This window comes from Archocentrus centrarchus, chromosome 19 (assembly GCF_007364275.1).
Source record: "Archocentrus centrarchus isolate MPI-CPG fArcCen1 chromosome 19, fArcCen1, whole genome shotgun sequence".
Lineage (NCBI taxonomy): Eukaryota > Metazoa > Chordata > Actinopteri > Cichliformes > Cichlidae > Archocentrus > Archocentrus centrarchus.
In genome coordinates, this window is record NC_044364.1 from 27,672,346 (window position 1) to 27,685,173 (window position 12,828).

Here is a 12,828-nt window from a genome sequence, read left to right on the forward strand (position 1 = left end):
GATCAGTTGACAGCTCAGCTCCTCTCTTCACCCGAGTGTCCAGACCATACGGCCGCAGATCTGATGATACGATTACAAAATCGATCATCGACCTGTGACATAGGGTGTCCTGGTGCCATGTTCACTTATGGACATCCTTATGTTCGAACATTGTGTTCGCTATGGACAAACTGTGGTTTGCACAGAAGTCCAACAACAAAACACCATTCGTGTTCAGATCGGGCAGGCCGTTCTTCCCAATCACGCCCCTCCAGGTCTCACTGTCATTGCCCACATGAGCGTTGAAGTCTCCCAGCAAGACTATGGAGTCACCAGATGGAGCACTCTCCAGCACCCCGCCCAGTGACTCCAAAAAGGGTGGGTACTCTGAACTGTCATTTGGTGCATAAGCGCAAACAACAGTCAGGACCCGTTCCCCAGTCCGAAGGCCCAGGGAAACTACCCTCTCGTCCACCGGTGAAAACTCCGATGTACAGGCAGCAAGCCGGGGGGATACAAGAATACCCACCCCAGCTCGCCACCTCTCACCGAGGGCAACTCCAGACTAGAACAGAGTCCAGTCCTTCTCCAGGAGACTGGTTCCAGAGCCCAGGCCATGCGTTGAGGTGAGCCCAACTATATCTAGCTGGTATCTCTCAACCTCACACACTAGCTCAGGCTCCTTCCCCACCAGAGAGGTGACATTCCATGTCTCAATAGCCAGTTTCGATAGCCAGGGATCAGTCCACCAGGGCCTCCGCCCTTGGCCACCGCCCGACACACATTGCACCCGACCTCTACGACGCCTCCTGCGGGTGGTGGGCCTACAGGAGGGCGGGCCCATGTAACCTCTTCGGGCTGCGCTCTCGATTTACCGGTCGATCTATGTTCCTACCCTCACCTATGGTCATGAGCTTTGGGTAGTGACCGAAAGAATAAGATCGCGAATACAAGTGGCAGAAATTAGTTTCCTTCGAAGGGTGGCTGGCCTCTCCCTTAGAGATAAGGTTAGGAGTGCGGCCATCCGGGAGGGGCTCAGAGTAGAGCCGCTGCTCCTCCACATCGAAAGGAGCCAGTTGAGGTGGCTCGGGCATCTGATTAGGATGCCTCCTGGACGCCTCTTGGGTGAGGTGTTCCGGGCATGTCCCACAGGGAGGAGGCCCCGTTGTAGACCCAGGACAAGCTGGAGAGATTATATCTCTCGGCTGGCCTGGGAACGCCTTGGGGTCCCTCCGGATGAGCTGGAGGAGGTGGCTGGGGAGAGGGACGCCTGGGCTTCTCTGCTTAGGCTCCTGCCCCCACGACCCGGCCCCGGATAAGCGGAAGAGAATGGATGGATGGATATATTTTTAGGCTGTTTAACTGTTGGGAAGCAAAGTCCAACAGCTGCACGTGCAGAGATGCCATTCTTCTAAAGGCAGTGTTTCACTAACGTCTCACGTTCTCCTGCACCTGAGGATAAACTGCTTTGCAAAAACACATCTCCTGCCATAATTCAGCTCCTTACCTCGGGAACAGAAGGCCGGATTGTGACCGTATTTCACCTGTGGGTGAATATTGAATTGTTGTTACTAATCTAGTACGCCTACTTTGAAACCCTGATTGTTGTATTGATCTTCTGGGCTGCCGGGTTGAAGATGTGTGTGAATAATCCACGTTTTAGAATTCATCGCAGCAACATCCACAACTTTGTTTTCTTTGCAAAACATGAATATACTTGATACTTTTTAAAGTTAATTTCCTTTGTATTTTCACATGAGTCTGGACTGACATCCACCTCGAACCCTCCTTACTGATCTGCTGCTGTATGTTATAAACAGGAAGCAGTTTGAGTGGCTTCCTGAATCTGTAGCAGAGGTGACAGTATTGATTTTCCCACCAGCCTTTTATCCTGTGGCAACGTGTCAATATGCAACAATATCATTCAGCTTTGCAGTTGGTTGGTTTTAATTCACAATCTCACTGTGATAGGTCCGTTAATGGTACTGCATGCACACAGCACAGGAGGCTGTTTCCATGGCAAATGTGTCCTGTATGCTTCATGCTGCCGTTTAGCATTTAAGGTTAACTGCCTTTATAGTTTTCTCTCTTCTTACTTCAGTGCTGTGACCCTTTTCTAGTCTCTGGTCATTTCTTTTTTTTTACTTTGTGACCAGATCAGTAGAAGATTGCTTTCACTTTCCCCCAGCATCTTACCTTAAGTGAATAATGTTTATTTGCTTTCCTGCTATAAGTTAGCTTAGCCAGCTTATATTACTGCTTGGTGTTCTGCACATACCTGCTTTTCCATTTGGGGTTCTGTATAAGTTGTACCTGACCTTGTGACCTTTAGAATGAGAATTTTACCTTAATTTGGAGCTAACTTGGAGCTGCCTGTCTCTAATACAGACCTGCTCCAAAATAACTGCTGGGCTGTCCCTCAGATAAACATAAGCTGTCGGCGCTTCTAGAGAAACTGTCTGGATACAGAAGGCAGCAACACCTCTCACCAGTTACACCTGCCTTTATTTAAAGTACTGGAGAGAGTAAGAACTTCTTCTCAGTGCTCACCGGGGTGTAAATCATACAGTACAACAAGTTCCTGTGTTTTTTACTACAATAACAGGTATGTCGACCTTCTCTTCTGCGGGTTTCTTTTTCAACAAATCACCCAGAAGAGAAAACTTTAATGGACATCTAACACACACTTTTTAGCCGTCACTCCTGCTCTGCTCCCCTCTGCAGTGTATTTGCACCTCTGACCTTGAAGGTGAGGCAGAAACGAGATAGGAAGGGAAGGTGTAACGCATTAATCTTGGAGGCAGATATGCCCTTGTCATGTGGAAAAAATGAGTAAGATATGAGGCTGCTGTGCACTGACAGCTGTGACAAGAACCCCAGTGTTGAATCTGACAACATGACAACTAGGAATTAGGGAGCTTGAGGACGGACACCCAAATCCGGTGTCGCTGCATCTGGAAGTGAAATGGGGAGATTGAGTTGAGACAGATGGTGACAGACAGAGAGAGCAGCATGAGTTAAGGGGATTTTTAGTTATTGTTCATTCAGAGGGAGCGTGTACGAGGCATACAGAGAGCCATCGGTGCACACAGTATGGTTTGTAACAGTGACAGTAACACAATAGGAGTGATGCAGTATTCACAGAGCTCGACATACACGTCATAATTGGAAGGAAACATGAGGAAAGAGACATTTTGTCAGGTTTGATCTAAAATATCAAGAATTAGTTGTGTTCTGAAACTATACATATGGTAATATTTCTTTTTGTTTTTGATTAAAAAAAAAAAATCCATAAAAAGACCAAAACAACCATACTGTAAGTAAATGCAGGTTGGACTCTTTAAATACTCCCTATACAAAATGATGATGTGTGCTCTCTCGCAGCGCTCTGAAAAGAGTTTCTGGCTATGCCAGTGCAGTCTGCCTTCACTGCCTGCAACTGGCTTCCTGTGATTTTTTTCCTCAGTGTCAAAGTTGCAGGATGCATTTTTGCACAGAGTTGGAAATGCAGAGCATCGCAGATGGACAAGTGCAGGCGATCAGAACGGGATTTCTGTGGTGTGACTTAAAAATATCAGCAATTGAAGGTCCACATGCACACAAAGAAACTGTTTTTCAAGAGAGAGCAACCAAATTAAAATCACCATAAATGCACCGAAACATATTATGGTCTCCGCCATCATTCCTCCTGATATACTGTTGGAGAAGAAATGCGTCCTCAAATCAGTTTCAGTCTGAATGATGTATCTGTGTAGAAAAGTTAATTCATCATTTTATTCATCGTTACATCACTGCCCTGGTGTGTACATAACACACGACCTTTATGTAATAAATGTCAGGCTGCAAGGGTGAGTGAATTGGTCAAGGTGGAAAAGTGCACGAGCTGAAGGAAAGGTGGATGAGGATGAGCGGAGAGCGATGTGGGCTGATAGCAACAGCAGCGTGATGGTGCTATTGATTGGAGGTCAAACCGAGGGGAGAGCAGTTAGCTCATTGTTGATTAGCAGTGATGGGCTAACATCACAGCATCAACTTGGCTGCCCTATTCTGTGTATTTACTGCTGCTCCTGCAGGGCCGCTAAAAGGGAAGACCGTGCTGATAGATGGCCAAAACTGTAGTGAAGAACCAGCAAATGTCTGCCAGAGGATTTATAATGCAGTTCATGCTGGGGTTGCACAAGTGAGATCACTGGGTTGTTATCATTCATTGAAATTAAACAAATTCTGAATCTGTGACTCATGTTTCTCCTTTTCACCAATTTTTCACATTTAGTTTTTTAATTTTTCATTCCATTCCCACCTCCTCTTCCTCCTCCCCCACTTCCTATCTAATGCTGACTTTCCCGTCTCTCCTCTCTCTCCTGCCGCTTCTCTCTTCCCGTTGTTGTCATGCCAACTTCCCAGGAGACGGTGTTGTCATGGATACGGAGCGGTAGGGCAGATCAGCTGATGTCTGGTGTCGTTCAGGCATGTGCACTCTTTCCCTCCCTTCTCCCCAGTGAGGCTTGTTTGTGATCCCTCCGGCTCCCAGTCTCCTCATGCCTCTTTTTTTTTTTTTCCCCACCTAAAACAAACACAACTCACAGCCGCAGTGTGGCCACACATACTTTATTTACACTCTCAATTTAATAGTTTACATGTACATGTAGCTGTGTAGTATGTGCTGTTTTTCTTGAGCAGTTGACTCCAATAACTCAAAGCATTTAACAAAAGGAAGTGCCACTTCATGCAGATCTCCTAAAATTAAGATCAGGATGTGATGACGCATACGTGGCAACGGCGTCGATACGTAAACTTACAGTTGGATAATATTTCTTTGCCTTCTAACATCACTGGCTGTTTCATTGATGCCCTTGCAGTTTTGCAACATAGATGCACAGCTTAAATTATTATATTCATTTAATCACAGAGCCCCCACCCTTACTATCCTAACAGGGCTGCTGGGATGTGTTATATAACCACTTATTTGATCCCCAAAGAATAAACTGGGAAAAGCTGCTGTCCACATTTTATGCTCATGACATTCGTGCAGCAGAGAATGTCGTACCAGAGGGCACGGAGTTAAAACCTTTGTGATTTTGTCTGCGTCCGAATCATTGATGATACTGTGCAGGAGTTTTCTCACATTGGCAAACAGGGGGAGGAGTTCCTTACAGATCGAACAGGTTCTCTGGAGTCAACAACCGACTGATCGCAATCTGTTAATTGTCTGTGCTGTAAGATGCATATACTGTATATTATGTTTGAGAAAGTATATTATCAACAGTCCTGACTTCACCACCACATTTGGATTTTTCTATTTCTTTATGATCGTAATGTTAGAGAGAAGTCATCATCTTCCAAAAACAGCTTTAATATCTGTGGACGATACCTGATGTTTTGGGGCTCCTGATTTAGTGGGATCAGCTTTTTGTTTCTGAATGCAAAAAATCATAAATCATAACCTGAAATAAGCTGATGGATTTTGCACTTGTACTCCTTATTTGCTCTCTGCATGGACTGTTTCAGTGCATGCAATCAAGTGGTCGAACATGATTGGTCAGCTCAGCAAACCGGAGAGCTTCAGGTGCCAAAAATCACATTCTGCGCATTCATATGCAGATACCTGTTCGTAGTGGTTAATAAGAGCACAGATTGTGCTGGGATTAACTTTGTGAGGTCTCCGACTGCAACCCTAACCCAGTTTTTGCAAAAGAAATATAAATAGTGTTTGATGCGTCATTTGTTTTATTTTTTTGTTTTTGTTCTCTTATTATATAGGATCATCGCTGAGCATAACCTAAATCTCAGAGGGTTAATTTTCAGGGCCTTAGCTCATTTATTTCATGAATATTAAACTAGAATATAAATTTAAAAAGCAAATTTTCTTTTTTTTTTTTTTTTTTTTTTTTTGCATTGAAGATGAATTTTTTTTCTGACCAATCTGAAAACTATTTTCACTGTCAGCTGATTAATTACTGAATCATCTGTAAGAGTTGCATTTGCCAAAAGTAAAAAAAAGAAATTGTCTGTTGCAATCAATCAAATCATAAAGATGATCAACTTACTGACAAGCAAGACAACAAAGAGCAGAAAATCTTTTGCAATTGAGAATCATTGATTATGAAATAGATTCATCAGGATCCATCGCATTGTAAAAAAGGCTAAAAAATCGTGCAGTCGTTTATTCGACATAATTGCAGCAGAGATTTTGTGAGATTTGATCACCTGAAGGATCAGAAGTACTGCGGTGTATATGCTTTAGTTAACAGTGCAGATGTACAGCATGCAGCACAATTCCAGCACTCTGGAATCAGACTGAAATACGCCAACATCTCCAAGTTTTGTTGGATTTGTGATGGTGACAGAGGAGCGGCTGAACAGATGGCTGCGGGGATAAATGGCTCTAACAGATTCATACTTGGGTAAAACTGATTTGAGGAATCGAGACAGAGGAAAAAAATGAGACAAGGAAACAAATCAGAATGTATCATTACCCAACTCATTAGAACAGCGAATGTCGTTCCAATCAATTAAGCCTTTAATATAAATGTAAATGTAATCGGCACTTTGTAATTAACTGTGGGTGGATTGCTGTACAGAGAGGCATGGCTTTAGGCTTTAATTCACGGTGATTACGTGAAGTGTTTGTTTCTGAAGTCACGGGCATCATGTTGAAGCCAAATAAGTGAACTGCTTGATTTGCCGCTGGTCGAAACCCGTCTCTGCCTGTCTGCCAGTGATGGGGAGTTTGTCTCAGCATTGCTCTCTGGTGATGGATATTAGTGTATCTGACTGGCCACCCTGTGGCTGTTTCCTCAACATTCACTGCCTGCAGTTCAACTTGGAAAGACAAATGAAAGTAGAAATAAATGACTAAAAACCGAGGAGAGATGCAAAGGAAGCCAAGGAAAGTGAGGCTAAATAGAGGGCGGGTAACAGGATAAACTGAAAAGTAATGGGAAGTTAATGAGACCTAAAGCTGAGGTCTTTTTTTTTTTTTTCTTCTCCTGAGAATTGTTTACCTGTAAAGTGTTTCTTCCTGTACTTTGACTTTGTAGACCTGTGAAGCAGACAGTCCAGCTGCAGAACAGGGTCTCCTTTTAATGCAGCTGCTGTAGTTTGGGACTCTAATTGGAAAAATTAGATTGGTCCTTTGGGAGGCTGATCGATAAATCATTACCCCACATGCAGATTTTGTTCTCCAGCAGAAGAAATCCCATACACCAGGTGACACCAGATACTGACTTATATTTGTCCCAGTGAGTCGCCCCATCTCATCAATCAATAACCAATTTCCCCCTGCTGTTTACTTGATTCATGCTTAATTCTTGTAATTATCTTCATTATCTTGCGAAAACTTGAAAAGAGTTTTTTCCATGATTAAACCAGAGTACGAGAACTCATCTAAAACATTATCATTTAATGTAACTGTTTTCTTTTTTTTTCCTATACAGAAGACAAAAGTGTTCTGGGCTATTTTTATAATATCAGGAGCCGGCAGCGATATTTTGTGCAATTCTATTATTAGTGAAAAACAAAAGGGGGGGCAGTTTTTTGCAGTTGGATCACAGGTAGACCATCAGGACACTTGGCTGGTTATTCCTGTGTCTATCATGTCTACATCTTTACTGCAAGAAGCTCTTCCAGCTGTTGAGATTAAGAGGATAAAGGCACGTGTATTAGAAAGTGGTCCAGGACAAGACTATATAAAAGCCCACTATGTTCTATATTAATATACACTCACTGCCTATTTTATTAAGTGATCACCTGAAGGATGCTAGCACTGTTTGGACCCCCTTTTGCCTTCATTTTTTTATGGCGTAGATTCAACAAGGTGCTGGAAAAATTCCTCAGAGATTTTGGTCCGTGCTGCAGATTTTTTCAGCTGCATGGTGCAAGTTTCCTGATCTACATCCCAAAGGTGCTCTATGGGATTGAGATCTGGTGACCATTTGAGTTCAGTGAACTCACTGTCATGAAACCAGTTTGAGCTGATTTGAGTTTTGTGACATGGTGCATTATCCTGCTGGAAGCAACCATGAGAATATAGGTGCACTGTGGTGATAAAGAGACAGAGATGGTTAGCAACGATACTCAGGTAGGCTGTGGTGTTTGAAAGATGCTTAGTTGGGGGCACAACATATACCAAGAAAATATCCCCCACCCCTTTAAACCAAGCAGTCTGGCCATTCTTCTGTGGCGTCAGTCATCTCTAAGGTTTTCAGAGAACGGTCCAAAAAAATGCTGCACTGTGTGGGAGAATCAGAGTAGATCAGCCATCTGAAATACTCCGACCAGCACATCTGGCACCAAAAACCATGACACATTCAAAACCACTTACATCAGCTTTCTTTCCCATTCTCATGCTCACTTTGAACTTCAGCAGGTGAGCATGACATGTCTTAATGCCTAAATGCATTCAGTTTCTGCCATGTGGTTGGCTGAGGAGGCATTTGTGTTAATAACCAGAGGTGGCAAAAGTACAGACATTCTGTACTTAAGTAGAAGTACAAATACTTGTGTTAAAAAATAATCTGGTAAAAGTTGAAGTTGATTCAACTTCTTTACTCAAGTAAAAGTAAAAAAGTACAGGCTCTGAAATGTACTCAAAGTGAGAAAGTAAAAGTAGCTCTTTGGAGGACATTTCTACCAGCTGTGCAAAGCTAACTGTGCTGTATTAATGTACAGTAATAATAAAATAATATTATTACATGAGAATACAACCTTTATTTCAGTCCAAATTCTGATTCTAATGAATGCACTTAGCTTGAACATTGTTATGTAAAACATGAGCAGAGAAAAAAGAGAATTCCCTTCATTGTAGAGGGCGACTCTGCCTCAACACCTAAACAGAAAAATGAGCACAGTCAGGGGTTACAGTGGAATTTGTTGTAGTGGCTCAATGTGGGGAAAAGAGTCCCAGCTCACAATACTTTGTGCAGGCTGTGATCGGCTGCTGCTGCTCTGAGGTTTACTGCTCTGTGTGGATTTCCACAACTGAATTCAACAAGATATTTCACGACCTATCTTCCATCCCCAGCACTGAGTGTAAAGTTGGTATAAAAGGTTGAATTCAGTGAATGAATCTAAGCTTAAATTCAAACTCATCTCTGTTCTGCACCAGTCCAACACAGAGCTTTACTGTAAACTCATCACAGTACAGCAAGCTAACCTGTTTATCCTGCACTAAACTGCAGTATTTTCATGCCAGTTAGAATAGTTCAGTTTGTTTTGCAGGATGTTTCACAATATGAAAAATGCAACTTCACATCATATACAGATCCAAGATCTGATGAAAACATAAAACTTTAAATTTCCAGTTTATCAGCTGTCACTGAGCAGTTCTTACCTTTAAATCTAACCTCTCTTCTTCCTCTCCTGTCCTCTTTCTCACATCTTTCTCTATCTCTGATTGAACTTCTTTCTTTTCTCTCCCTGGAAATACAGCAGCTGGACCTTTTAGCTAGAAGACACACTGTGTGACAAACTGCGTGTAGCGCTAGCTAGATGCTGAAGTACCGAGACCACAAGTTACAGACATCTGCACTCAGTCCGGGAGTAGAATGTAAGGAGCAGAAAGTACAGATATTTGTGTAAAAATGTAGGGAGTAAAAGTAAAAAGTTGTCAGAAAAATAAATACTCAAGTACAGATACCTGAAAAATATACTTAAGTACAGTAATGAAGTATTTGTACTTTGTTACTTCCCACCTCTGTAAATAAGGCATTAAGCAGGTGTACCTATTGAAGTGGCAGCTGAGCATAGGTTATTATGCTTGTTTAAAATTAATTCCATCACATCCAGAGACACGCTGAGCAGTCCAAATCCTTTAGCCCTCTTCTCGTTACTTCCTGGCAAAGTGAAACATGAGTTGTGGCCTGATGGTTAAAGCCGGGTCTCTGCTGGGGTGCACTAAACTAAATATTTACATGCATCTGTAACAGTGTATGCTCGTGTGTGTTTCTCTGCCTCATATACATGTTTATCTGTGCTTAACTGTACTCTCTGTTTGTGCATCCCAGGTGACCGGGCTGAGTGTGTCCCCCGGGAAGGACCAGCTGGTTGTGTTCCACACCAAGGACAGCAGGGATCTCGTGGTGTGCCTGCAGGGTATGGTGCCCACCAACGAGAGCCGTATCGGGGAGCTGGTTGGCACCCTGCTTAGCCATTTCAAGAGGTAAGCGGTGAGGGGAAACAAGTAGTGACCAGAAGAAGGACAAAAAGCAGAATCGCTTGTTTATCTGCCTCAATATTTTCATCGAAAATGTCCTAAGAAAAACTAGCTGCAGTTCTTTGATTTAAAGACTTGTGGGTGACGCAAGGTTAAGGCACCTCATTTCTTCTATTTACTGTGTAGAGAGAACTGCTTTCAGTTAATAATCAGCATATTGTCCCCACTTAAACCTTGTGTGGCTCTCATTTGAGAGCTGCAGGAACAACGTGCTTCCTAAATTGAGAAAATAATCAAATTGTCTCAATTGAATTTCTAGAACATTACAGTAAGTCAAATCCAGTCACGCTGGCTCATATGTGTGGTACTGACTGATGTGGCCTGTGGTGAGAGGATTATGAGGCATATAGAGGACACAGCAACAGCTGTCCCCACTTAAACCCTAATGTTCACTTAATATGGACCCTCTTCAGGATACTGATCTCTGCATCTTTTTTTTCTTGTTTTTGTATTCAGTTGAGAACAATTTTTTATTCTGTTAATGAAGTTATTGGGTTTTTTCCTATGTTTAGTAGGGATGCACCGATCAGATGTTTTTGATAGGTTATCAATCCAGTTGTGATTATTAAAGCTGGGCTGGTACTCGGTGACAGCTGTCCAGTCTGTTCCCGTTTAATTCCCAGTTGTTCTGTGTTTGCTGCACCTCCCGTCAGGTGCTAAGGGGAGAGCTAACATGGCTGCTGGACTTTTGGGACAGGAATGTCGCCCCATTCTCGTCTGACATACTGTAGGATTCCTGAGTCCTGGGTCGTCTTTGTGGTATTTTTTGCCAAATGGTTTCAGTTAGTAAAAAGTCTGGACTGCAGGCAGGTCAGCACCCGGACTCTTCTATGAAGAAGCCATGCTGTTGCAATAGCTGCAGTACGTGGTGTTGTATTGTGCTGAAATATGAAAGGCCTTTCCTGAACATTCATGTTCACATATCGCTTGTACTGCAGATTCAATCAAATAAGTAGATCTACCCACTGTAGGATCCCCCTGCAAATAAGCAACCGAAAGAAGCTAGTAATAAAAAGTAAATCAGTAAATCTATATTCTTCAATCATAGATTTTTCACTGATTTCTTTTCTTTTTTTTTTTTTTTTGTATCGCAGTAATATCATGAAAGTTTGCAGCTGTGGACATCAGACATGTTCAAGTGCAGCCCGTCTTTTATTAACGGCATAAAAAAAGTTCAATTTTTTGCCCCAGCTTGAACCCAGTACATTTTATTTGACTCATTAGATTAGATTAAAGAGGATTACCACCTGGAAAAGTGGATTATGTGTGCGAAATGTGGTGCGGAGACAGCATGTGTCTAAAGGTGCCGTTCTTCTATAACTGTTACAGTATGTGCTCCACCTGCTGTATCAAAATTTTGAAGTTATTGAGGAAAATTTCCTCATCTCTTTAAATATAAATGAAACCTTTTTTTCCACATCCAGCTGTCAGTTTTGCTGATTTATTCAGTGGGGGGAGGCGTGTGAACAAGCTTCTTTCATGCGAGCAGTCGCTGCTTATGGAAAAGATGACAAAATCATCTGAATGGGATCTTTTTTAAAATTTACCACAGCCTGTTGGTGTGGGTTAAAAACTAGCATCGTGCATCCATCTTAAGCCCGGTGTTAAAGTGATACTTTGCTCCACAGTTCTTAACATCAACCTTACAGTGTCAGCCCTCAGTGGTGCCGCATTTGCTAGTTATGCTAATGATGGATTACAGCACATTCACAGTATAACTCACTCTTATTTTGGACTTACTTTGGATTCTCAAGGACACGGAAAACAAAAAAACAACCAACCAGGGGACCGGGTCAGTTTGTTCAGTCATCCAACACACTCAACTAATTTCAGCATTTCTAATAATATTATCTTAATTTTGCATGTTAGCCATCTAAAATTGGAAAACACTGAACACAAAGTTCAGCAAAAGCAAATAGGAATATTATTGGATTGGCAGCTATTAATTTCTAAATTTTAGAAATGTTAAATCTGTTAAAAGCAATGACAGGAAATCGTATTGCTACTTTGTCCACCATGAATGTTTAGCGTTGCCGGATCGGTTCATTTCGGGAGGGTCAAGTTGTTGTCTCAAGGTCTCAAACGTGCTGTGATGGAAACCTTCCCTTCCACAGAGGTTTGACTCTCTCATCGTCAGTACAAGATCTTGGTGAAAAATTCACGCAACTCTGGATGTAAATCAGTGTTTTGACGTTGCATAAGCTTATCGAAAAGATGTCAGTATGAATACATAGTTTCATAACATATTACAGTGTTTTCTTTATTTGGCCAAGCAGTGTGTATATATAGTACACTAATAAGAGATGTGTTCTTGGTTGTTAGAAGTCTCCCGAGAGCTACTTCTCTTTTCCGAATGTTGTTTTCCACCACAGACATAACTGGGAGGGCACTCAGTGGAGCGCATACCCGGCCCACCCCAAATTTTCTGTGTGTTGATGCTACGCTGCAGTAGATACTACCCACTGCTGTCATACTGAATCATAAATAATTATCAGCATTGTGGGCCATCAGATCTGGAATCCTCTGATCATGAACAAACTTGAACTTGTGGTCATGTTGCACCCTGATTCTTTTTAGAGGATTCTGACTCATCCTCGTAAGCTTAGATGCAGATATCTGAATATTGTCCCTCTGGT

At 42.3% G+C, this 12,828-nt stretch overlaps 1 protein-coding gene across 1 annotated transcript in view; it reads left to right on the forward strand.

The window, feature by feature from the left end:
* The window catches only part of myo1d (myosin 1D), a 113,452-nt gene that overhangs the window by 72,143 nt on the left and 28,481 nt on the right, over positions 1-12,828 (forward strand). The window contains exon 21 of the mRNA XM_030754862.1: positions 9,984-10,138. Within this exon, the coding sequence (XP_030610722.1) occupies positions 9,984-10,138 (155 nt within the window). The remainder of the gene's footprint in view (positions 1-9,983; positions 10,139-12,828) is intronic.